At 37.9% G+C, this 24,169-nt stretch overlaps 1 protein-coding gene across 1 annotated transcript; it reads right to left on the bottom strand.

Annotated features, from left to right (window-relative positions):
- Positions 1 to 3,157: 3,157 nt before the first annotated feature.
- Positions 3,158 to 24,007, bottom strand: LOC141342727 (uncharacterized). Its single transcript, XM_073847244.1, has 9 exons — positions 23,877 to 24,007; positions 20,267 to 20,319; positions 17,808 to 17,828; positions 17,424 to 17,696; positions 15,361 to 15,657; positions 12,465 to 12,752; positions 12,203 to 12,381; positions 12,007 to 12,108; positions 3,158 to 10,587 (listed from the first exon to the last, which is right to left on the bottom strand). Exons 2-9 carry the CDS (start codon positions 20,310 to 20,312, stop codon positions 9,772 to 9,774), a joined length of 2,022 nt encoding a protein of 673 aa, XP_073703345.1. The 5' UTR covers positions 20,313 to 20,319; positions 23,877 to 24,007; the 3' UTR covers positions 3,158 to 9,771.
- Positions 24,008 to 24,169: the final 162 nt, after the last annotated feature.

Raw genomic sequence — 24,169 nt, 5'->3', positions numbered from 1 at the left:
TTTTGCTGTGTAATTCTTCCTAGAACAAATATCCTTTACACAAGTAAGGAATACGTCACTCAGCAATGAACAATGTCATTATTTACTTCAAAACTGTATGCCATTATGGTTTGATGTCATGATGTTGCTTATGAGACTCTAAAAAATCAATGCGCTTTGATTTTATTAATGTCTGGCATGCACCATATGCACCATATCTGATTTGAGAGCTGCAGAGAAGGTGAAGATGATTATCTGCGAAAGTAGTGCATGACTCATATGAACAACGTTATAGTGCTTTTTTGGAGCTTGACAGGCTGTGGTCACATTTGGTGTGTAAAAATTAAAATAAAAAGCAAGAAACAAAATAAAAATGTATTTAAAAATAAATATGAGTTTGGAATGCTAATCTCAGAAGCTAACGGTGTGTTCACACTTGTCATGTTTGGTTCGGTTAAAACGAACTGTGGTGCGGTTGCTCTGTTAGTGGGATTCATTTGAGTAAGTGTGAACGCTGCCATCCGAACCCTGGTGCGCACCAAACAAGCAGACCGAGTCCACTAAAAAGATGGGTCTCGGACCGCTTACAAACAAACTCTGGTGTGGTTCGAATGAAATATGAACACAACATGGACCAAATACTTCTAAACCGTATTCAACTTAAAGCGGTGCTAAGCAGACCAATCTGTTATTGCCTTTAGGTTCAGTATCTTTAGGTTCACTTTTAAAAATGCCAGTGTGAACGCTAAGTAGACCAGGACCAAATGTATCATTTTCCTTTTTGGTCCGGACCAGATGAACCAAACGAACCAAACTAAAAGTGTGAACACACACTAAGGCTATGTTTACACTAATGTGTTTTCATTTTAAAACGCATAACTTTTGCTACTGTTACGCCTGGCATGACACTACTCTGGTGTTTTTGACCCTCGAAAACGCTACAGACCCAATTTTAGTTATATGCATTTCAGTGTGAATAGACCGAAATGGAGACTTTTGAAAATGATGGCATGGCTGCCTACATTCGCTCTGCGTATCCTTGACAACCGTGTAAACAATAACATCATGAGTCCATAGATATATATACGTAGATTCCTCATTAGCGGCTGTTTCTATGAGCCGTTATACGTAAGCCGTCCGCCATTTCGCAGCGGTCAACTTGACGTCATTCACCCATAGATCAATGTAATTGACCATAGTAATCACTGAATATTCAAAATGCCACAGTCCTGCACAGCCGTTGATCTGCGAACCTATAGTATGGCGAATGACGTCAAGTGGACCGTTCCAATATGCCGGACGCATCTACGTGCTTGGAGCGGTACAATGCGGTATCTACGTATATATATCTATGGTTTAGTGCACTGATCTATATAATCTCTATTAGTTGAGTCTCATTTCAGAAATGTCCACTCCACAGAAAACCAGGCTCTGCTGCCGAAACAACCAAGCTAAGCCATCCATAGAGAACTAACTCAGCTTGGCTGAGGCAGGGTTCTTATATCTGCCTTCTCACGCACACGTCAAACTGAATTATTGGGGGTCCTTGGATTTACTATTATAATTATAAACAGATGTTCTTCCCCACTATGGACTAGAGCTCCTAACATAAGTTCTTCCTTACCCTGGCCTCACTAGTGGGACACGGCCTAGCTAGGGGGCCTCAACATATATTTTGTCTAATGTCAAAAAAAATCATAAAGCTCCATCATATGAGGTCCACCATATGTGAAATCTGTAATGTCTGTACATCCCATTCTCCTGCAGGCAGATACATGATTATAATAGAGGCTTGATTAGTTCACATTTTGACTAATAAACATCTTCAGCAAAACCAGCATATGCTGTTTTTTTCAAAAGGGTAAAATGAAAATGCACTAGTGTAAACAGGGCCTTAGCGGGGTTTGGCTTGGGTAGGACTGCCTAGGAATACCAGGTGCTTTAACCTCAGGTGGCGTGTTGGCTCAGTGTCAACCTTCACAGCAAGAACCTCCGTGATTTGAGTCCCAGCTAAGTCAGGAGGCCTTTCTGTGTGAAGTTTGAATGTTCTTCCTGTGTGGCTTATTTCCGGGTGCTTTGTGATGGACTGGCCATCTGTCCAGGGTTTTCCCTGCCTTCAGCCCAAAATGTTGGGTAGGCTCCAGCACCCCCATGACCCTACACAGGACAAACATTTTGGAGAATGGATGGATGCAGCTTGGAATGACATTAGGGTGAGTAAATAATAACAGAATTTGAGAGTGAATTATATCTTTCTATTTTGATAGATTTGTATGCAAATAAATGAAACACATCATTAGTCAGGCAAAATAATTACAAGTCACCTTTGTGCATCGTAATAAATGTGACCCTGGGCCAAAAAAACCAGTCATAAATCACACAGGTATATTTATAGTAATAGCCAACAACACATTGTATGGGTCAAAATTATTATTTTTACTTTTATGGCAAAATCATTAGGATATTAAGTAAAGATCACGTTCCATGAAGACATTTTAACATATATATATCAAAACTTAATTTTTGATTAGTAATATGCATTGGTAAGAACTTCATTTGGACAACTTTAAAGGCGATTTTCTCGATATTTTGATTTTTATGCAACCTCAGATTGCAGATTTTCTAATTGTTATATCTCGGCCAAATATTTTCCTAATCTAACAAACCATGCTTCAATGGAAAGCTTTTTTTAACCTTTCAAATGATGTATCTTAATTTTAAACAAATTGACCCGTATGACAGGGTCACAAATGTTCTGGCACAATGAAAATTAAAGCAATGAAAAAAATAAAAAAAATTAGGAATGGCATTTCTCTGCCTGTTGACATACTATTAATAGCAACAGTTTACCATTACCTGTCTATAAATAATCTAGACATGTCTGTTGAATTCAGCCATGCCCAGGAACTACTTTGGAAACTATGTGTTGTTGAAGTGACAGAGCAGAAAAAAAAGAGGGAGGGTCCCTCTGCACCCTGCCAGCAACAGGCCGGGGAGAAGGGAAGAAAAAGCTAGAGAGACAGATGAGTGACTTTGAATGTGATTGACTACAAGGGCAGAAAGCACTATCTTTTTTTTTAATGCAAGTGTCTCACAGCCACAAGAGAGCCGTGTCAGAGTGTTATGTGCAGGCCTTTTGCGTCACAGGTGTAAGGAGAAAAAAAGCAACACACTGAGAAACATTTTAAAATCATTTATTATCATTTCTAGGCATGAAATAAAGGAAGGATCACTTCTTTACAAAATGTTCATGTGTTGTGTTTGTGCAAAAAGGAAGAACGGGGACTGAAAAACCGTAGAGCATCACTCAGGTGGAATAAGGAGAGGAAAAGAGAGGCAGAAACCTCTCATGCACCTGTGGGACACAACTTCACGTTGAGTTTACTTGGAACACGCACAACACCACAGGATACTTGGGCTTCTCATACTCTATACATTCGCACCGCTCATTTTCCTCACTCTTGAGAGATGATTCCACACCTATTGAATTCTGAGTATTGATTAAAGAGATAATTCATCCAAAAAAGAGTTTACTCACTCTCATGTCTTTTCAAACCTATCTGAGTTTCTTCTGTATAACAGAAGACAATTTGAAGAATGTTTCAATTGTTTAAATCTATTGTGAAAGTCAAAGGGATTTAAAGGGATAGTTCACCCAAAAATGACATTTATTACTAACTCTCATGTCATTCCAAACCCGTAAGACCTGTATTATTCATAACACAAATTAAGATATTTCTGATGAAATCCCAAAGCTTTCTGACCCTCCATAGACAGCAAAAACTATAGAATACCCGAGACATGTCACTCGTATAGTTTTGAATGGGGGATAATGCAATGAAGGAAGCTACGCCTTCTGAGTAAAAGAGCCAATCCCTAATCGGTAAAGTCAGTGTTCTGAGACATGCTTCAGGACCACATACACACTGCTTGGTCTAGCTCTAGCCTGAAAAATATGTTTTTTATGCTATTTAAGCAGACTAAACAACATTTATGAGACAGTTTTCAAACAGATTTCAAATACGAAATTTAAACGCTTTGGAGAATTTGATGTTTCCTCATTCAAAGAGATAGGACTAAGACTATAGAAATACACAACTCTGGCGTTTTAGCCCCCTTAAAAATGGAGACTTTTAAAAACGCTACAGACCCTATTTTAGTTATTTGCGTTTAAGTGTAAACAGGCCAAAACTGAGACTTTTGAAAATGATGGCATGGGCACCCGTACAAAGACTATAGTAATGCAAAGACGGTTTACTCTTTTACCTATGAACAGTGTTGAGGGTAATGCAACGCAAGTTATATAATCAGATTACTTTTTCAAGTAACTTCATTTCACTTTTTGGTGTGAAAGGGCTTTTACATTTGCTAAAAATCAAATGTTTTATATTAAAAACAAACAAGCATGCCCTGCTCACATTTAAAAAATAACACAAAAGTAATGCATTGCATTCCATAAAAGTAACTTAATTAGTTACTTTTTTAGGGAGTAACGCAATATTGTAATGCATTACATTTAAAAGTAACTTTCCCCAACAGTGCTTATGAATGGCTGAAGCTGAGACACGCAATATGGCGGAATAGTCCCACCTTCTAAATGAAAGAGCTTGTAGCTCATTGTAGCTCTAATTCCCACAGAAACCAGGTTAGACCAGCCAAGTGCATTATGACTGCTCATACGCATTGGCTTGTCTAGGTTTTTAAATGCTATTTGAGCGTAAGAAACATTCATGGGGCAGTTCATTTCAGATTTTGTTGCTGATTTGAAATGTGTAATTTAATTGCAAGTTCAGTGAGCAGTTTTTGAAATTTGTGACATCAGGAATCAATCTTAATTTTATGAAGCTACGACAATATTTTTTCAAAGCAAAATGCCACTTTATTCAATTTCTTATTTCTTCTTCTCTGTATCTTATGTTCACAAGTCAAAGGCTGACACAAAAATTGTAGAATAGTCATTATTTTTGTCAGCAGAAGCACCAGATGCATGCGTTGCGGTACTCTTTTGAACGTGTGACAAAACTGACACTGACACGGACACGGATTTTGTTTTCTTTGCACACAAAAAGTGTTCTTGTGGCTTCATAAAATTACGGTTGAACCACTGATGTCACATGGACTATTTTAACTATGTCCTTACTACCTTTCTGGGCCTTAAATTTGTCAGTTGCGTTGGTCAAAAAGCTCTCGGATTTCATCAAAAATATCTTAATTTGTCTTTCGAAGATGAACGAAGGCCTTACGCGTTTGGAACGACACAAGGGTGAGTAATTAATGACAGAACTTTCATTTTTGGCTGAACTATTCTTTTAAAACATCACTTGCCTCTATTGACTTTCATTGTATGAAAAAATATTTTCGAAAGAAAGTCATTTTTAGAACGAAATGACAGTGAGTGAAACAATTATCAAAATATCCTTTTTTGAATAAACTATCTCTTTAATGCCCTTTAGAATGTTTTCGACCATTCAGGTCTAACCAATGGAATGGAAAGATATAGGGTGACACACAGAATGCAACATTTTCAGTAACATCCATAGCAGGGATGTTTTACACAATGGAATTATCCAATCAGAGACCTGCAGAGCCGTGCGATATATGAAAATCAGAGTACTTTAAGACGTCTACACACTACCTCCTACGTATGCATGACCACACTAGCACAAACAGACACTATGAGAGCGTAACTCTATAGCATGCAATGACAAACTGCAATAATGATGCATTTAGTGTCCGAATTTTGTAAAAAGCGCTGTATAAACTGAATTACTATTCCATTGGTGTAGCCTTGAGCTCCGACTAAATCAAAGTGACCTCTAACACGGCTATCTCGGCATCAAAACAGATACCACTAGACAGCACCAGAGTCCATTCCGCAAATCTCGTACTGTGCACTCCGTTAAATTGCATCTGATTTTAATACCACTTAGAAAGGAACAGCAATTACCAACCAGCCGGGGAGAAAAAGGACATTGCTAATTGCATTGAAATGACAGCTATCCAATGGAGATTCTTGCTAACACACTGACACACACAAACATACTCACATGCACTTGTACAAACACAGACAGGCCTCCTGATGTTGCCGAGGATGAAAAACATCTATAATCTCTCGTAAATACCATATTGCACCCACATACATACAACACAAGCATCAACACACAAAATACAAAAACAGACAGTAATCATGTCATGATACAAGACTAATATCAGTGGCAGTGTCCTGAAGGGTGAAGAATATCTTAAGCATGATCTTCTGCTTTAAGACACTGTGATGATTCAGGGAGTGACCAGAGGGAAATAGTTTTTTTCCTGGAAACCTGTGTAATGTGTAATGGGCATTACCGGGATGCACTTAAGTGTGACATCATCTGCTGGAGACGAAAGGAAGGGCATCTGAAATCAAGCTCACGCTTAACAGCCAATGCGATTAGCTAAAGAGAGCATGACACTATTAGAGGTTTCGTATCATATAAAAGATGATACAAACCTGGCTGTGTCTGCCTGTGAATTGTGAGAAACTAAATAATCTGAAACTCGAAGACCAAACTACAGAAGCTCACAATACATACTTAAAAACAAGTTGTTGTTATGCATCTGTACATGTATATGTTTGTATCTGCACTTTTTATATTGCTTAGATGTTCTTCAATACCTACTCTCTCTCTCCAAACAGAGTGAGGGGGGGTTTAACTTTAAAGCTGGACTCAGTCATTTTTTTTAGTCTAAATAAATGAATAACACTTTTGAAAAAAGTCTTAACATCAGCCCAAACAGCTGTTTTACTTTACATGGAGTGGGTCACCTCATGGGTGCCACCATGTTAAAATCTCTTTATCTCGAAGACCCAACCAAAGCATTTCTACAATGGTATGGGTAACCTAAGGTTGTGTTCACACTTGTCACATTTGGTTCAAACTCTGGTGCGATTGCTCTGTTGTTGCGGTTCATTTGAGTAAGTGTGAACACTGCCATCTGACCCCTGGTGTGCACCAATCAAGCGGACCGAGACCGCTAAAAAGATGGGTCTCGGTTTGCTTTCAAATGAACTCTGGTGTGGTTCGAATGAAATATGAACACAACATGGACCAACAACATCTAAACAAACGAAAAACAGAACGTGATAACAAGATGCAATGCTATGCGACATGATTTCTCGAAGGTAACATGAGGTGTATCCAAAACAAAACGAGCAGAGGGCAAACGTGGACCAACAAGGAGGTAAAGTGCCTTTTATGAGCTCTTTGTGAGTTCGCAGGTGATGAAAATAAAATCATATACACTCAACAATGAACACGCTTCAACTAACAGACTGCATTAGGTGCATTCGACTTAACGTGGCTTTAAGTCGAACGCACATTTTCCTTTTGTTTGGAGTGTTCCATCATGAAATATACGTCATTCAACCCGACCAATCAGGTTGTGAACGTATCACTATACCTTTAGGTTCGGTATCTTTAGGTTCGCTGTCAATAATGCCAGTGTGAACGCAAAAGCGGACCAGGACCAAATTACCCAAACAAACCGAACTACAAGTGTGAACACACCCTAAAACTGCTTTTGTATTACTCTACCTCCACCCCACTAGGTGTCAGTGTAGGTCCAAGACACGGGTAGCAAACAAAAATTACTGAGCGCATCTTTAACATCACAAAATGTGGTTCGGATTGGCTCAAAGCCATTTTGAGTTATGTATCCATCGACTATGACTATGTATCCATTTTGTCAGGGATATATCATCATTTACGTTTAATGCTACAGTGCTTTGTGATATTTACACTATGAGATGTGCTAAGACTATATGGCTTTCGAGTGACATTTCCTTGCGGTGATATTACAACAGCTGTTAAAGGCTGAAAAGGAACAAGGCCATTTTCAGAGGTTTGTGGGAAAGGCATTGCCAAATATCTGATTGAGTTTTGTAAACTTATGATTGCGTTTCAAACCTTGTGCTTTGCCAAGAATTTACTTTTTTACTTAATGTTTAATTAGTGGTTTAGTAGTTTAGTCAGGCTTAAATGTGAGGTAGTGATCATCCTCGCTTAGAAAATCTACCCACAAACCTCCAGTCTGTCAGATCTGCCCACACTTCAAGATGTTGATACTAGCTACCATCCCCGCTACTCCCTGTGATTTATCATCAGCTCCCACGGATAGTGTGGTAGGAGCAGGTTCCTGGACTCAAACAACATTAACAGGCAGTGGTGTTCAGGTTCTACCGGAGGCACCAGGAATATATATGTAAACTGATATGTGAGACTGTATTGTCTTTCAGCTATGACTACAAATCCAAAATGATCTGTGGAACATTGTCGCAACACAAACAACCTAGATCTTCTTACGGTACAAACCAGGTCCACTTGCTCCTCAAGCAATAAGAATCAGCTAATTGAACTACACAAGACATTCAAGGGCTAATTCTCAGCTTGCGCCATTTTGCGCACTGTATTTCAGCATAAAAAACCTTATTCACTAACCACCTGCAATCACCATTCTTTTTAACCAATGTACGTTTCCTTTTTCTGTACTTTGTCTATGTTTGAGTACATTTTTCATTATGGGAGTAATTAATCAAATAATAATGAAACAATCGCAAAATGGCGTATGCTACCGAGAACACTTTTTACATTTAAAAAAGCCATATCTGGTGTTTGGTGAAGAGCGCAATGGTGGAGAGATTCTGTATGGTGCCAGCAAAAGTACAGCATATTGCAGTAGTCCGCTGCATCCTCCACAACTGAGCACTTGCGTTTTCCTCATCACCTGATTTGTGAATTTGTATGATCAATTCATTCCAATCAGAATGCACTAGAAAGCTCACTAATGATGGAAACCGCCTCACTATTTAGATATATCAATCTGAACACAGCTCACTCAAAGAAGCAAACCTGTTTACATATACTGTTGCCATCAAATGTTTCCCCATCAACCATATTTTTTTAAGATTATGGAGATTTTTTAAGAGTTTTGTAACTTGCTCAGGAAACACTGTTACATCTCTGGAGAAGAACATCCATAGGTTGGATTGATAGAAGAAGATTCAAAAATGTCCTCCAGGCACAGAGTCACAGATTAGTCTATGAAGGATTGTGATTTTCTTTTTTTTTTTTGTTTGGTCAAATGGTTTTTCTTCCTTCGCTTTGCACTTTTGTAGTTTTCTTGTTCATCTCCACTGTCGAAATTACATGTTGACTTGCATGGGTCAAAGTGACGCAAGATTTTTCTACTTTTCCAGTCCTCAGACAGCAGAAGGTTGATTGCTTTCTCAGTATCAGTCTTGTTATTTGGACTCTCCGACTGGTTGAAATGGAGCAGAAATGATCTCATAAAGAATGAAAATGATTAATGTCCCACGTTCCTGTGTGCCTTTCCCCAAATTCAACCACAGTAACTTGGATTACAGAACCGATAATATAATTTGTTTTCTTAATATCTTCATGCAGTGATGTATTATTTCTGTGAAGGGAGATTTGTCTTTGTACACTTTCTTGGAATATCCCAGACAGCAACCCTCATTCTGTATTAAAGTAGCCAATGGTGTAAGGTCTGAAATGCTTCTTCTCTGTATTTAAACTCTGTTACAGGGTGATTACATATTAGTAAACTGAGTGAATTTACAGTGGATCTTTCTATTGATGTATGTTAATTGTATTAAAAGTGAGACTCAAAAGACTGAGGAACCCACCCCCTTAGGAAGTCATTTAGCTCTTCTTTGTTGTTAAGTCTAGTGTCTCGATTGTCTGTGGTGGTTAATACACTAGGAGGAGGCAGGAACGAGGCTATATTTTAATCTCAGTTGGTGGCAGCTCCATCAGTGCTTGAAGGTGGTGCACTGTCATTGGTGGAAGCCGAGTCTAGACCTCCACTGGTGATGATCTCAGGAGTTTTGACTGAGCTTTTCCCAGTATCAGGGGTTTTGGGAGGGGTTGTGCCCTTCACATCCAGCCCAGGAGATACATGTGCGCTTGGCTCTGACTCAATGTCAGCCTTGGATTCGGGAGTACCATTTGTGGTTGGTTTAGGCTCAGGATCAGGTGTGGGACTCACAGCGGGCTTCTGTTCAGGAGTGCCAAGTTTAGCTGGTGTGGGTTCAGGAGTAGGTGACACTGCTGGTTTGGCATCTGGAGTAACGGCTGGTTTTGCATCAGGAGTTGGGGTTACTGCTTTTGGAGGTTCAGGGGTTGGACTTGGAATTGGTTTCGGATCAGGTGTCACAGGTTGCTTGGGTTCTGGTGATGGGCTTAAAGTCGGTTTTGTTTCAGGTGGTGGTGAGATGGTCATTTTCGGTTCAGGTGTTACTGGTGGTTTGGGCTCGGGAGAAGGTGGCGGAGGAGCTGTTGACTTGACCACGGGTGCTGGTTTCAGATCAGAAGATGGTGCTGGTTTTGGAGGTGAGGGGGCTGCCTTTGACTCTGGAGCTTGTTTGGGAACGGCTTTGACATCAGTGGCAGCAGAGGAACTCAATACATCTGAATCTGCTATGGCTGCTGTTGCGACATCAGTGTCACTGTCAAGTGGGAGCCCAGTGGTATTAAAACCTACTCCAGAGTCACTGGTCTCCATGTTCCTCTCTTGAAGGCTTGGCTCTTTAGTAGACACCTCCAAACCCTGAGGAACATACTCAGAACTTAGCATTCCTTCAACATAATTCAGCATTTTATATCGAGCAAAAACTTAGTGTTTCCAGTGCCATGCGAAAGTATTCATACCCTTTCATTTTATTTACGTTTTATGTTGCTGCCTTATGTTAAACCGTTTTAAAATTCTTTTAAAACAAGTACAGCATAAGTATTCATACCCTTAACTCGGTACTTGGCTAAAGCACCTTTACAGCCTCAAGTCTTCTTGGGTATGATGCAACAAGATTTGCACATCAACATTTGGCAATTATCTGCCATTCTTTTCACCTCTCAAGCTCTATCAGCTTGAATGGGGTCTGGCAGACATTTTCAGGTTTCATCAGAAATGTTTAATTTGGATCAAGCCCAGGCTCTGGCTAGGCCACTCAAGGACATTCACAGGGTTGTCTACTCTTGCTGTGTGCTTAGGGTCATTGTCCTGTTGGAAGGTGCATTTCTTCTACTCTGATGAGTCTCTCAGTCCCTGCCCCCACATCATGAGGCTGCTACCAGGACACTTTACTTTTGAGCAGTGCCTGGTTTCCTTCAAACATGATGCTTGGAACTGGGGTTCATCAGACCAGAGAATCTTGTTTCTCACATTCTGAGGGTCCTTTAGATATTTCTTTGCCAATTCCAAGTGTGTTTTCATGTGTCTTCACTGAGAAGAGGATAAAGTCTGCCACACCACCATGAAGCCCATATTGGTGGACTGTTGCAGTGATGTTTGTCGTTCTGTGAGTTCCTCCCATCTGCATATATGATCATGGAGCTCAACTAGAGTGACCATCAGGTTCTTGGTCACATTCTAGCCAAGGGCCTTCTCCATCAATTGCTCAGTTTAGCCAGAAGGCCAGCTCTAGGAATAGTCATGGATGTTTCAAACTTCTTCGAATAAGGGTAACAGAGACAGCAGACATTTTTCTGAACTCTTCCCCAGATGTGTGGCTTGATGAAATCCTCTCTCTAAGCTCTACAGGCAGTTTTTTTAACCTCAGGGCTCAGTTTTTGCTCTGATATGCATTTTCAACTGTTAGACCTTTTATTAAGATGTGTGTGCCTTTCCAAATCATACCCATACAATTTAATTTGTCACGGGTTAACTTCACTTAAAATTGTAGTAACATCTACAAGCAATATGCTCCTGAGGTAAATGTCAACTGTCCCATATAAGGGTATTAAAAAACTTAGGCAATGAAATCATTTAAGTTTTTTTTTTTTAATACATTTTTTTGCTTTGACATTATGGTGTATCGAGTGTAGATTAATGTGGCCAAAAGTAATTTAAAGCAGTTTAACATAAGGCAGCAATATAAAATGTGAAAAAAGTATGAATAATTTCGCAAGGCACTGTAGATACACAGATAGAGCTAGTGATTAAAATGTCTTTCAGCTTCCTGGTGCTCACCTTAATGCTGACCTCTGTGCTCTGTGATTTCTCAGTGATGTCTTCCTTCTGTGAGAGGGCCGGGGCTTCCTCATTCTGATGGGTACAGGCATCTTTCACAACCTGCAAAAATTATGAGCAAAGGGCTTATAATATACTCCATTATATTTTTTTCTTTCGCCATTCATATTTTGGTGCTTACATAGGTGGTTAATACCTGTCTAAAGGCATCTCCCTCGACTTTGCCTGCATTCTGGATTTTCTCCTCAATGGCTCTGGCCTTAGCTGCACGTTTGCGTATCTTCACCAAACATGACACCAAGCACACCAACAGCAGCAACACCAACAATGCTACCAGAGCAATGATGGCAATGTAGAGTTTAGGAAGCCTGTATGCTGAGGAAGGAAGAGATACATCATTAAGTCCAAAACATGAAAGTTAAATGAACTATTGCATTTTTGTCATATTGTGTCCTTACGTTCCATCTCCACGTGAACATCAGACACCAGGAATCTCTGACTGTCAGTCACACTGAAAACTCCGGCGTCGCTGGCCTTCACGTCTGTCAGAATACACAAAGTATCCTCCACAGAGAGACGACCCTCAAGCTCCAGGTGAGGAGGCAGGTTGAGCTCTCCATTCTCCATGATCGTATACTTCTGTTTAACAGACTCAGGGGTGTACTGCAGGCGTGCTAAGGAGCTATTCATGTGCAGGTTTATTTTCAGAGTGCCACCGTATGAAAGGGTCACAAATATCTGATGTGCTGGTGGAAAGAAAAGAAGAAAGGAGGAAAAGAAGGAAAGCTGTTACTGAAGCCGAGATATTCAGCTTTTTGTCATGCAAGCGAAGAAAGAAGAAAAAGAATCAGCAGGGAGGAGAAAGCATAAATATTTTAGGGAATAAATGCTGCAGGCAAAAAATGACAGACTCAACTCCATATGTCTCTCTTCCTGTCTTTGTACCTCCCCTACTATCCTCTTTTTATGTTTTATAACCTACCTGAAGAGTTTTCCACTGACCAGCACTGTTTTTTTAGCTGTTTTGTACAGCTAAAAATAGCTGGACGCAGATAAAACTGGAAGCCAGACCCATAAAATGGGAGTTTTATGGAGATTTCGGCAAGGTCACAAAGTCTTGGCGGGTTTTGGAGAGTTCTGGAGAGCAAGAACACCTTGTAGTTGGAGTGAGAATGCGATCTTCTGCGGAGGAGAGTTGCAAGCCATTCAGGACATTTAAGCTCTTCTCGTTCAGTTCGGGCAGATTTTTGATGGCACAATCGCTTGCTTGGTCAAGCGGGCGAGCGCAGGTAAAAAGCACTCAAACCACAAGAGATGAAAGAGTTGAGCGAAGGCGAAAGGCCACAAACTATTAGGAACATGAAATTTTAGGTGGCCTGCCTAAGCACGCCCCCTAGGTTATGGCCCAATGGACATATGCCGGTCGGCCATGCCCATGCCATGGGCCGATCCTCCTGGTGCATGAATTATTTGAATAATGGACTTCTCTGCAAGTTTGTTATTAACTTCAATAAACTGTTGTAATGCAAGTACTGTACACAATACCAATTTTTCGTTCAATCAGGTGAGCTGCATTCATCAAGACCATTCATTCAACACCAAACATGATACATACAGGATACACATTTGGCAACTTCATTTACTAAGGCAAATAATGCATAGATAAAAGAAACAATTATGTAGAACACATTGATTATACGGGAAGGTGGGTGACATATCCCTTTTGCATAGTTGTTCCGATCGATGGTAATGCCATTTTGTCCCTTTTGAAATCATATTTGCTAGTTTGTGCATTTCTTTGATGTACATGGGGTGTAAGTTCTGCTGTGAGAAGGGCAGATAAAGACCCCATTGGTCTGCGGGTCCAGGAAGTGTCTGAGTAAATCAGTCTTTCTTGTTTATTCCAATTCCCAATTTATGATATTTAGGTCACAAGTGGAGGTCTCAGCGAGGGGGGGGGGGATCTCTGTAGATAGTTCTTTTCCTGTGTTTTTGCCAAAGTTTGACTGGAGCTGGTCATTGGTGACGATGTCTAAATACAGAGCGCTCTCTATTCCCATGAGGGGATCATCTTTTATCGCTGTTTTTCCCCCTGGGAGGATAACAGCAACCAGAGGATGAACTTTTAAGGAGACAGGCTGGGTCACTCGGCTTCTAGCAGTTTTACGACGGCCAATGGTTGCAAAACCTCCATTTTAGAAGCTTTATTTCTAAGAGTGTATATTACACACAAACAACCTCTAGTCATACACTGTAAAAAAATGACAGTGAATTTAATGATAAAAAACTGTAAAAATACTACAGTAAAAACATGTTAAATGGTTAACGATAAATTCCCCTACAATATATGGTAAAAAAAAAAATCTGTATTGGACACTACATGTAATTTTACGGTAGTAAATTTTGACATTCCCAGAATTACACTTACAAATTTTTTTTTTTGTTGAAATAACTGTTTCTTCTTAGTCTTTTCTTATCTGTTTTGTATATTAGGGTTGTATGTTACACCTGATTTTGTAAAATTGTTTATTGCATTTTTCAGTGTTTTACTGTGATGGTATTTAGTGTTTGTGTGAATGACACTGTGCACCTATATACAGTATGTCGCTGCTTGTGATGGGATTTGGTTCATCATGTGACTTTCTCATCACCACCTGCATTTGGTGGTTATCAGTGTATTACAAAGGTACAAAACAGATTTCAGTACTTCAGTAGGTTGGTATATTAACTTTATATCAATTCATAAAATTACGGTATTTAACTGTAAATTTAAGATAAAACCGTAAAACCTAAAATGTTGCTACTGTATTTTTTACAGTAAAATTCCAGGAACCACAGCTGCTGTTGTTGTTTTTTTTTTGGTAAATTTAATGGATTTTTTTTACAGTGTATATTTCACACCTCAGTGTTCTGACTGGTCAATTACAGCATTCTCCACCATTGTCCCTGACAAAAATCTCCTACGCTAGTTTCATGTTTCTCATTTCACTCTGTGGCCACTTTCTCCTCACAAAATCAAATAGTTTTACCACAAATCAATACTTCCATTTATTTATAGCCATGTAATGTGCGGGAAGATGTACAGTTATATGACTATTAGTGCAAAATAAATCCTTTCACTATGATACAAGACCCTTCTGCTTCACATTGTGGCCCTATTCACCTTCTTTGTGTTTTATTGTCCTTCACATATGTTATTTCTCCTTCAAAATGCCCTCCATATAATCATATATTAATATTCTATCATAATTACAAATGCAAATTATTGCTGTACTTGCTTCAGTCAGAAGGTCAAGCTTAGGATATTATTATGTGCTAGAAAATGCGTTTCCCCTATCTTCTTCCCACTCTTACCTTTCACATTTAGGCAGATCTTCTTCTGGACTTTCCCAATGGAATCACTAAAGGTGTAACTGCCCTCATCAGCTCCTGTAACAGCACGCAAAGTGAATTTTTGAGAAGTGATCTCAACCCGGTCCTGGTAATTCTCTTTGGCCGTTCCATCAGTATTCAGCAGTTCATCAGCCGGCAGTGATGTCTGATTGGCCTCCACAGCGCTGTGGCGAAAGCCCACACGCACTGGCTCTGAGATATCATGCAGTGATACATGAAAATCTAAGCCATACCTAATGATGACCTCACTAGAGCAATCTGCAAAAGTAATAGAGAAAAAAGAGAGGAACACATGAGATCAAAGAAACGTGGCACTTGCCCTGCATTCGAAAAAAAGTGTATTGTATAAACTTTTAGATAAACTATTAAACATCATGAAACTAACCTAATGTATCATGAACAAATGTTTGTTCTAAACACATCATATAAATAAATAATTCAATTTCATTTTCACATTTGTGACCCTGGAACACAAAACCAGTCATAAGTAGCGCAAGTATATTTGTTGCAATAGCCAAAAATACATTGGCTATGGGTCAAAATGATCGATTTTTCTTTTATGTTAAAAATCATTAGGATATTAAGTAAAAATCATGTTTCATGAAGATATTTTGTGCATTTCCTACCGCAAATATATCAAAACTTAAATTCAATATTGTGATGTTTTTGCACCCTCAGATTCCAGATTTTCAAATGGCTGTATCTCGGCCAAATATTGTCCTATCCTAAAAATGATTGTGAATTTAACGGTAAAATACTGTAAAAATGCTACAATAAAAACCTGTTAAATGGTTAACGGTAAATTCCACTACTATATACGGTGAAAAACTGTACTGGACATTACATGTAATTTTACTGTAGTATATCGTTTTTGGAAGTAAAAAAGACTGTAAATTTACAGTGAACAACCGTAAACTGAAAAAATGTTTTTTTTTCTTAGCTTTTTCTTATCGGTTTTGTACATTAGGGATGCATGTTACACCTAATGTTGTTAAATTAATGTTTACTGCATTATTTCAGTTTATTGTGTTACCATGATGGTGTTTAGTGTTTGTGTAAATGACGGTGTGCACCTTCTACATATGTTAGTATTTAAAAGCTGCTTGTGAAGGCTTTGGTTCATCATGTGACTTTCTCATCACCACCTGCATATTGTGGTTATCAGTGAATTACAAAGGTACAAAACAATATACCTTCAATAGGTTGTATTATGGTATTCAACTGTAAATTTAAGTTAAAACTGTAAAACCTAAAATGTCACTACTGCATTTTTCACTGTAAAATTCCGGCAACCACAGCTGCAGTTTTTAACTGTAAATTTAACAGAATTTTTTTGTGTACAGTGTACATCACTGTAAAACAATTGACCCTTATGACTGATTTTGTGGTCCAGGGTCACAATTTTGTTGATCGGTCGAGTATAACCATCAATGTTACCCAAGTTTCGTAAGAAAAATTGTCAAATTAATGTTTTCTTTAAATGATGGGAAATTTCAGCAAATGAAGTTCAGCAATAACTACAAACCAACATTTCATCAAAAACTAGTTAGCATATAAAGAATAAGAGCTTTTTTACTTGCTATATTCTTTTCATTTAATCAAGTTTATGTTTAATTTTAATGTTTAAAAAAAAAAGACAAACCCCATAGAAAATAAACAGAAAATGAAAAAGCTCATATTACCAGTTCAGTTTGACTTTCCTAAGCACTTCCTTTCTCCCAATAATTGTTGAAAGAAAAAAGACCAAGTGCCAGTCAGCACAGCTGATAATGGAAGAAATAGATAGTTGGGTAGAGAGAAAGAAGGATCTTTAGGTAGAGAAGAACGGAAGGCAACCAATGTGGCCTGACAGAGCTACAATTACTGCAGCAGGTCATTAAACCTCCCTTACTGTTCACCACATGACTTCCTATAATAATGGAAGTCACTCAGTGCTATTCTAGTGCATATGTGTGTGCATTTAATTTAGTGTACAAGCTGCTGTACAAAATGTGTGAACAATTTTTTGGTCATTTATGCAGTACCTCTAACAAAGAGTGTGATGCGAGTGACATCCTCCGGATTTTGGTTAGACGTGATGGTGTAGCTTCCTTCATCACTTTCTCCAACATTCTCCAAGATCAGGTGGCTCGAAACAGTGTTGAGTTTGGCACGAAGATCCACCACCTTTCCACCACTCATCAGCGGCTTCTCACGACCCGGGACAATCGAAGGCCTGAATGTCACGTCAGCTCCACCGGGCGGCACGAGGATGTGGAAGTCTTCCCCAAAAAACAGAGTCTGAGACTTTTCTTCGGCTATAAGAAACACAAAGATATATATTATTATATAGTTTTTTACTTATTTGCATTGCTGAAGCTGCTTGTTTTGTATTAATAAACAACAAATATTAAAAAGGACTTTTTTACCTTTCAGAGTTGCAGAGGATGCTAAAAAGTCACAAAGAAAACACATTCATTAGAACCATGATGTGACATTAACTAATTAAACTACACAGAAACTGACAATATACTTAAAGGTTATGCAATATTTGAATATTGTCTGACATTTTAATTTATTAATATGACAAATCATAGTTTATTAGAATATTTTAAAGATTTAAACAACAATTTTATTGAACAAATCTAATTTGGTAAGAGTTAAAAGGATAGTTTACACAAAAATAAAAAATTACCCCATGATTTACTCACTCTCAAATCATCCTAGATTAGAAGAAGCTAAGAGATTACTGTTCATAAAGTTTTGCAATATGGATATTGTTTTTACACAAATGCATTCCTTTGCCTCAGAAGGCCTTCATTAACCCTCTGGAGCCGTGTGAAGTACTTTTTATGATGGATGGATGCACTTTTTTGGACTTCAAAATCTCGACCCCATTCACTGCCATTATAAAGCATGAGATAATTTTCATTTTTGGGTAAACTATCCCTTTAAAGTGCCAACAAATCACATGAAGTAATTTACTGTCTTTTTTTGAACGCGATGCTATTGGTCTATAGCTAAGCTATGCTAAAAGTGATATCGCAGAACCAATAAAAGGCTGAATGGATTTCAAAACGGGGGGGGGGGGGGTGTCTGACACCTACTGAGGGTTCTAATTTCACATTCAAAGTATTTTTTCAGTTTTAAGGGGGTCGTATGATTTTGCTAAAAAGAGCATTATTTTGTGTATTTGTTGTAATGCAATGTGTTTATGCAGTTTGAAGTTCAAAAAACATTATTTTCCACATACTGTACATTATCTTTGCTCCTCTCTGTCTCACATTTATGAAACGCTTCGATTTTTACAAAACTCATCGTTGATAGAAACCGAGGTGTTCTCTGATTGGCCAGCTATCCGGTGCCTTGTGATTAGCCGAATACCTCAAGTGTGTGATGGAAACGTTACGTCCTTTACCATGCCAAAACAATTAAAACCCATTATAAATAAGGCATTTGTTGCATCCAGTGGGGACATAACTACTGATTACAACGACTCATACTGTCTTTTAACGCGTTGCGCCGTGTAAACATAACACCATGTCTGCATTGGCACTACTCTACTCAAAACTCGAGTTTGAATAGTCAGTACTGAATTCTTTAAATAAGAAAACGTACTTACAGGCCGTCAGTCAGAAGCTGGGAGATGTACCTGAGTGACTTTTATAATATATGTGACCCTGGACCACAAAACCAGTCATAAGGTAAAATTTTACAAAACTGAAATGTATACATCATATGAAAGCTCAATAAATAAGCTTTCTATTGATATATGGTCTGGTAGGATAGGACAATATTTGGCCGAGATACATCTATTTGAAAATCTGCAATCTGAGGGTGCAAAAAATCAAAATACTGAGAAAATCACCTTTAAAGTTGTCCAAATTAAGTTCTTAGCAATGCATATTACTAATCAAAAATTACATTTTGATATATTTACAGTAGGAATTTTACAAAAAATCTTCATGGAACATGATCTTTACTTAATTTCCTAATGATTTTTGGCATAAAAGAAAAATCAATAATTTTGACCCATACAATGTATTTTTGGCTATTGCTACAAATATACCCCAGCGACTTAAGACTGGTTTTGTGGTCCAGGGTCACATATATCTCTTTGATTTTAACACTTTAAGCTTTGCAACTTTACAGATCTTATCTATGCACAAACAGCTTGTAAGACAAAGACAAAGGAAAACAAGAAACCGCATCATTTGACCCCTTTAAAATAATTTTAAATATAGCTGCATTAACGTGTAAATAGATCTAAATGCCACTTCATATGCAACTAATGCAAAGATGAATTTTGTTGATACTGATTGAATTTGTTTGGTAACAGCCTAATTAACTAATTAAATGTAAGAGATTGACTCAAAAGATGATGCACACTTTTAGAAAAAGGTAAAAATGCCCATAAAAGGCAAAAATCTATTTAAACTTATTGGAAAAAAATAATTTCTAGTACTGCTGTGAACTGACCACACAAAATATGAAGAATATCAAAAACATTTGGAGTCAGCACAGTAGTTCTTAAGCACAATAACACACATAGCAAAATAGTGTCTAATTATAATAATCGATAAAATCCCAGCAAATATAGATATTATTTTTTGTTAATATTGCACCCCTAGGTGTGATATTCATTATAGCTAAAAGTATATAGTCCCTGCAAGCGGGTACATTCAATACTCCCTTGCCATTTGTGAGAACATTACAGCACTTAGAGATGATGCATTGCGCATCGGGGCTGTAATTAAAAAACTACACTAGCTATTAGCATGTCAGAGCCACTGACCTTAACATTTCAGCACAAAAAACGACACTTATGTAGTGTTAAAAATGATACAGATAGATCAATATAGAACTGAATAGATTCACAAGGACTTACCTGAGTACAACAGCATGCTTAAGACGAGCAGTCTCAGGTCCTGCATATTGGCTCTGAAAAGATTTACACAATGCGTTCAAAGAGGATTTAAATTGTAAACAATGACATTGTACAGGTTTCATTGTGTGTTGCTGAAGTTCTCTCACATTCCAGAATAAAACTGACAAAAATGGCAGTTTTATTGGCAAATGGACACAGATCGATTGAGTGCTTTGATGTGGGGCTGTGAAAAGGGTGTAACCACAAAACAATTTACTTTATGTTAATGTTAGACAGATGTCTATGGCTCTGTTTTTCAGTTTTTATGGGTGGTGTGTCAGCTCTGGCTATGGATCTAAAAGGGCCCTGTTGACAAATGAGACTCTTTAAAGAGCTATTTGGACGTGTCAGTAATTGTGGGTTTATTGGCTTGTCTTGAGCATTGCTTATCTAACAAACATTAATCTGGTATCCAAGAGGGGTTTGTAATAAATAATAAGCAACAATCTTGATTCAGGTTTTGTATTATTGAGATTGCCAGTTAAGAGATCTTAGAAATACATTGCATTATCATTTTTTTATTATAAATGATCCTTTTAGATACAGTGCTGTCTGTAAAGATGAAATGAGAAGCATATGACATCAACTGGGTGGATCATTATCTTCATAATCTGAGGGATATTTAATCGCTGAAGACATTAAAAATGTGAGAGAAAATGATATCGGACTTTGTTAGCCTGGTTTTGTTCTACAAACAAAATCTCTCTCCATTGTTTAAAACTACATAATATGTTTCAATTCTGCAGAAAAAGTATATACATACTACTATTTACTATTAAAATAAAAAATATAAGATAAATTGGAGTGTTTTTTCATTGTGTCATGTACCAAATCCTTAGAATGAACAGATTCCTATTTTTTAATGCAAAAGAAAAAACATTTGGGGTAAAAGATAAAATAAATATATTCAAGATTTTATTATTTCCTTAACATTTATTTGTCTGGAAATAAAAATGTAAAACTTTTTAATTTAATTTAATTGTTTTTTTTTTAATTTAGTCAATTTTTTTTTAAATGACCCTTGTGTCTGGTTTTGTGGTCCAGGGTCACATATGGTAGTAAATATATTAATAGATTTTAAATGAAAAAAAAAAAAAAACCATTCTATTAAAAAAAGGAAAAGGAAAAGGAAAAACATAATTGTGCAGAAGTTCAACTAAAAAAACAGTTAAATATGTTTGATCATGCTAAAGTGGAACTATTGCGAGTATTGAACAGATTCCTATTTTTACACGCAAAAAAAAAAGTAAAACATTTTGAGGTAAAAGATGATATAAATATATTCTAGATTTGATTAATTTTCATTATTTACTGGCCTGGAAATAAAAATGTAAAAATGCCTTGATATTTCCAGATTTTCTGTGACAAACCAGTACATATTTTGATATACAATTATAATTTATACTAAACTTACACTTAAATTAATATATTAATTATAATCCATTTTCATTTTATTACAGGTGGACCACAAAACCAGTCGTAAGTCGCACTGGTATATTTGTAGCAATAGTCAAAAATACATTGTTATGGGCCAAATTATAGATTTTTTTATTTTATGCCAAAAATCATTAGGATATTAAGTAAAGATATCTTAAAGATAAAGGTAAAGATATTTTGTAAATTAAAAAGTAATTTTTGATTAGCATTGCTAAGAATTTCATTTGGACAACTTTAAAGGAGATTTTCTCAATATTTAGATTTTTTTGCACCCTCAGATTCCAGATTTTCAAAGAGTTGTATCTCAACCAAATATTGTTCTATCCTAACCATACATCAAAGGAAAGCTTATTTATTAAGCTTTCAAATGATGCATTAATCTCAATGTCAATTTTTTTTCCCCATTATAACCGGTTTTGTGGTCAGGGTCACATATAAGCATGATTTATGATCATTTGACAAACACATTAATTCACCATCTAAAATAAGCCGGCACTTCATGCATGATGACACAGAAAGAATCCTAAGAAACCATAGCCAGGCCAGACATATTAGACAGCAACGAAAGCATCCAGAACAGCAGACGTGCATTTAGGCCATTCAGTGATTTCATAACAGGCTCCTGCCCAGACGCTCAACCATTGCATATGAACATTCTATTGCCACTAAGTTGCAAAAAATGAGAAAAACAGCAAATAAGCTGTCTCTAGACAATGAAACGATGTGTAAATTGCGTCAGCACTGTTTTAGTTTTATATGGACGAAGTGCCATCTGGTCCATTTACATGCTTTCACTCTCTCTCTCTTTCTCTCTGTATGACACCAACCAACAGCAACCTCACAGTTCCACTCCTATAAGACACAGCAGCATACATAGAACATGGGCAACATGGAGGCAGAAATGCAGACCGGCTCAGGGTGCTCACATACAACATGCTTACTCTCCTGAGATAAATAGAAGCTCAAATCAACCAGCTGCAGATATGTGAACTGCAATATTGCATATTGGTAAATTATGCCAGAAGCAAGCTGTGTAAACCAGGGAAATAAAAAATGATGAATAGGAGCTCAGGGAAATCAACCTCAACCTTTAGAAAGGTTCTGTAGCGAATTCATATGTGGTTATTGATGTTAGAAGCAGGTCATCTCCTGAGAGACCAGGATGGGACATCTAGAAATTACTTCCAGATCATTCCATTCAGACTTACTTGACTACACTAACCTTACCTCCTCGATCATAATCTATTTTAAAGCCTTGAATTAGATCAATTCAAGGCGAGACAGTTAAAAGGGTGTGATGCATGACATGAAAGGCGATGAGATCATAGCTGTGTCTCACAACCTAGTGAGCCGACTACCTAGGCAGCATTTTTAGACATCACCGTGGTACGGAATATGGCTTGTAGATAAGCATCTGAATGGGTTTTGAGACACAGTCCGTATGTGTTATGAGCGGCGGGGGCGGCGGCAGCAGCTTTGATTTACGCGGGAGCGCGCGCGCGCTCACATCTCCCCTCTATTTCTGACGAAAACGCTCTGATCTTTTTCCCTCCCAATCATAAAACTATTTGCCAGTCAAACAAATTTTCTCTCGGTCACAAGATGAGAACGATCGCCTACACATGTACGGGTTATTATGGTGCACGAACGACAAAATGATACAGGCCAGTTGAGCCGCAGTATCGGCAAAATTAGCTGTAAATTCCTTGAGAATATACAATTTTAATTATTAATGTTGTTACGAAAATTATATTTACAGCCTGTCGCGATAAATAGGTCTGATGAGAATATCTGCTTTTCTACTTTAATCTCAATGCGTATTTTAGTAACATTCCATATGTTAATGCAGGATGCTGAACCGGCATGTAACGTTAATGTGATGCTATGCAGAATCCAACGCAAATATATACTTCAACAAGCCTAAATGCTCTTCTAAATTACTTAGTAGGCATCTTACACCTTATTTTATTCGCGTTCATACAGCAAAAGGCAACTTTATCCAATCGGAAAAGTACCAGACGAAGCAGAAACTGCAGAATTTAACCCTTCAATTCCTGCAAGCCAAAGCCAGCTGCCCGTTTATGACATCCCTGCCGCAAAATTGACATTCTTCCTTACCGTGTTCACCGCTTACCTCCAATATCCTTCTCAATCTGTAATAGAGGGAAATTCCGTTATTCGTTCGTTTCAGCTTCCTTTCCACCTCGAAAATCACTTCAGGACTAGGATGCACCTTAGGAATCTGTCCGGTATCTTGCAGCGTCTCGAGTGTGGTCGGTAAAGCCCGGCGCTTCAACCCCTTATGGGCGTGTCAGCGGATCCGAACACACACAGTCAACCTTTGCAGAACCGACGTGAAGGTCTTTAAGGTGTTCTTCAGATCGATTCATCACTGTGACCAACGCCCTTATGCATATAAATGTGCAC

This window comes from Garra rufa, chromosome 9 (genome assembly GCF_049309525.1).
Source record: "Garra rufa chromosome 9, GarRuf1.0, whole genome shotgun sequence".
NCBI classification, from domain to species: Eukaryota; Metazoa; Chordata; class Actinopteri; order Cypriniformes; family Cyprinidae; genus Garra; species Garra rufa.
This window is presented reverse-complemented; position numbering and strand designations above follow the sequence as displayed.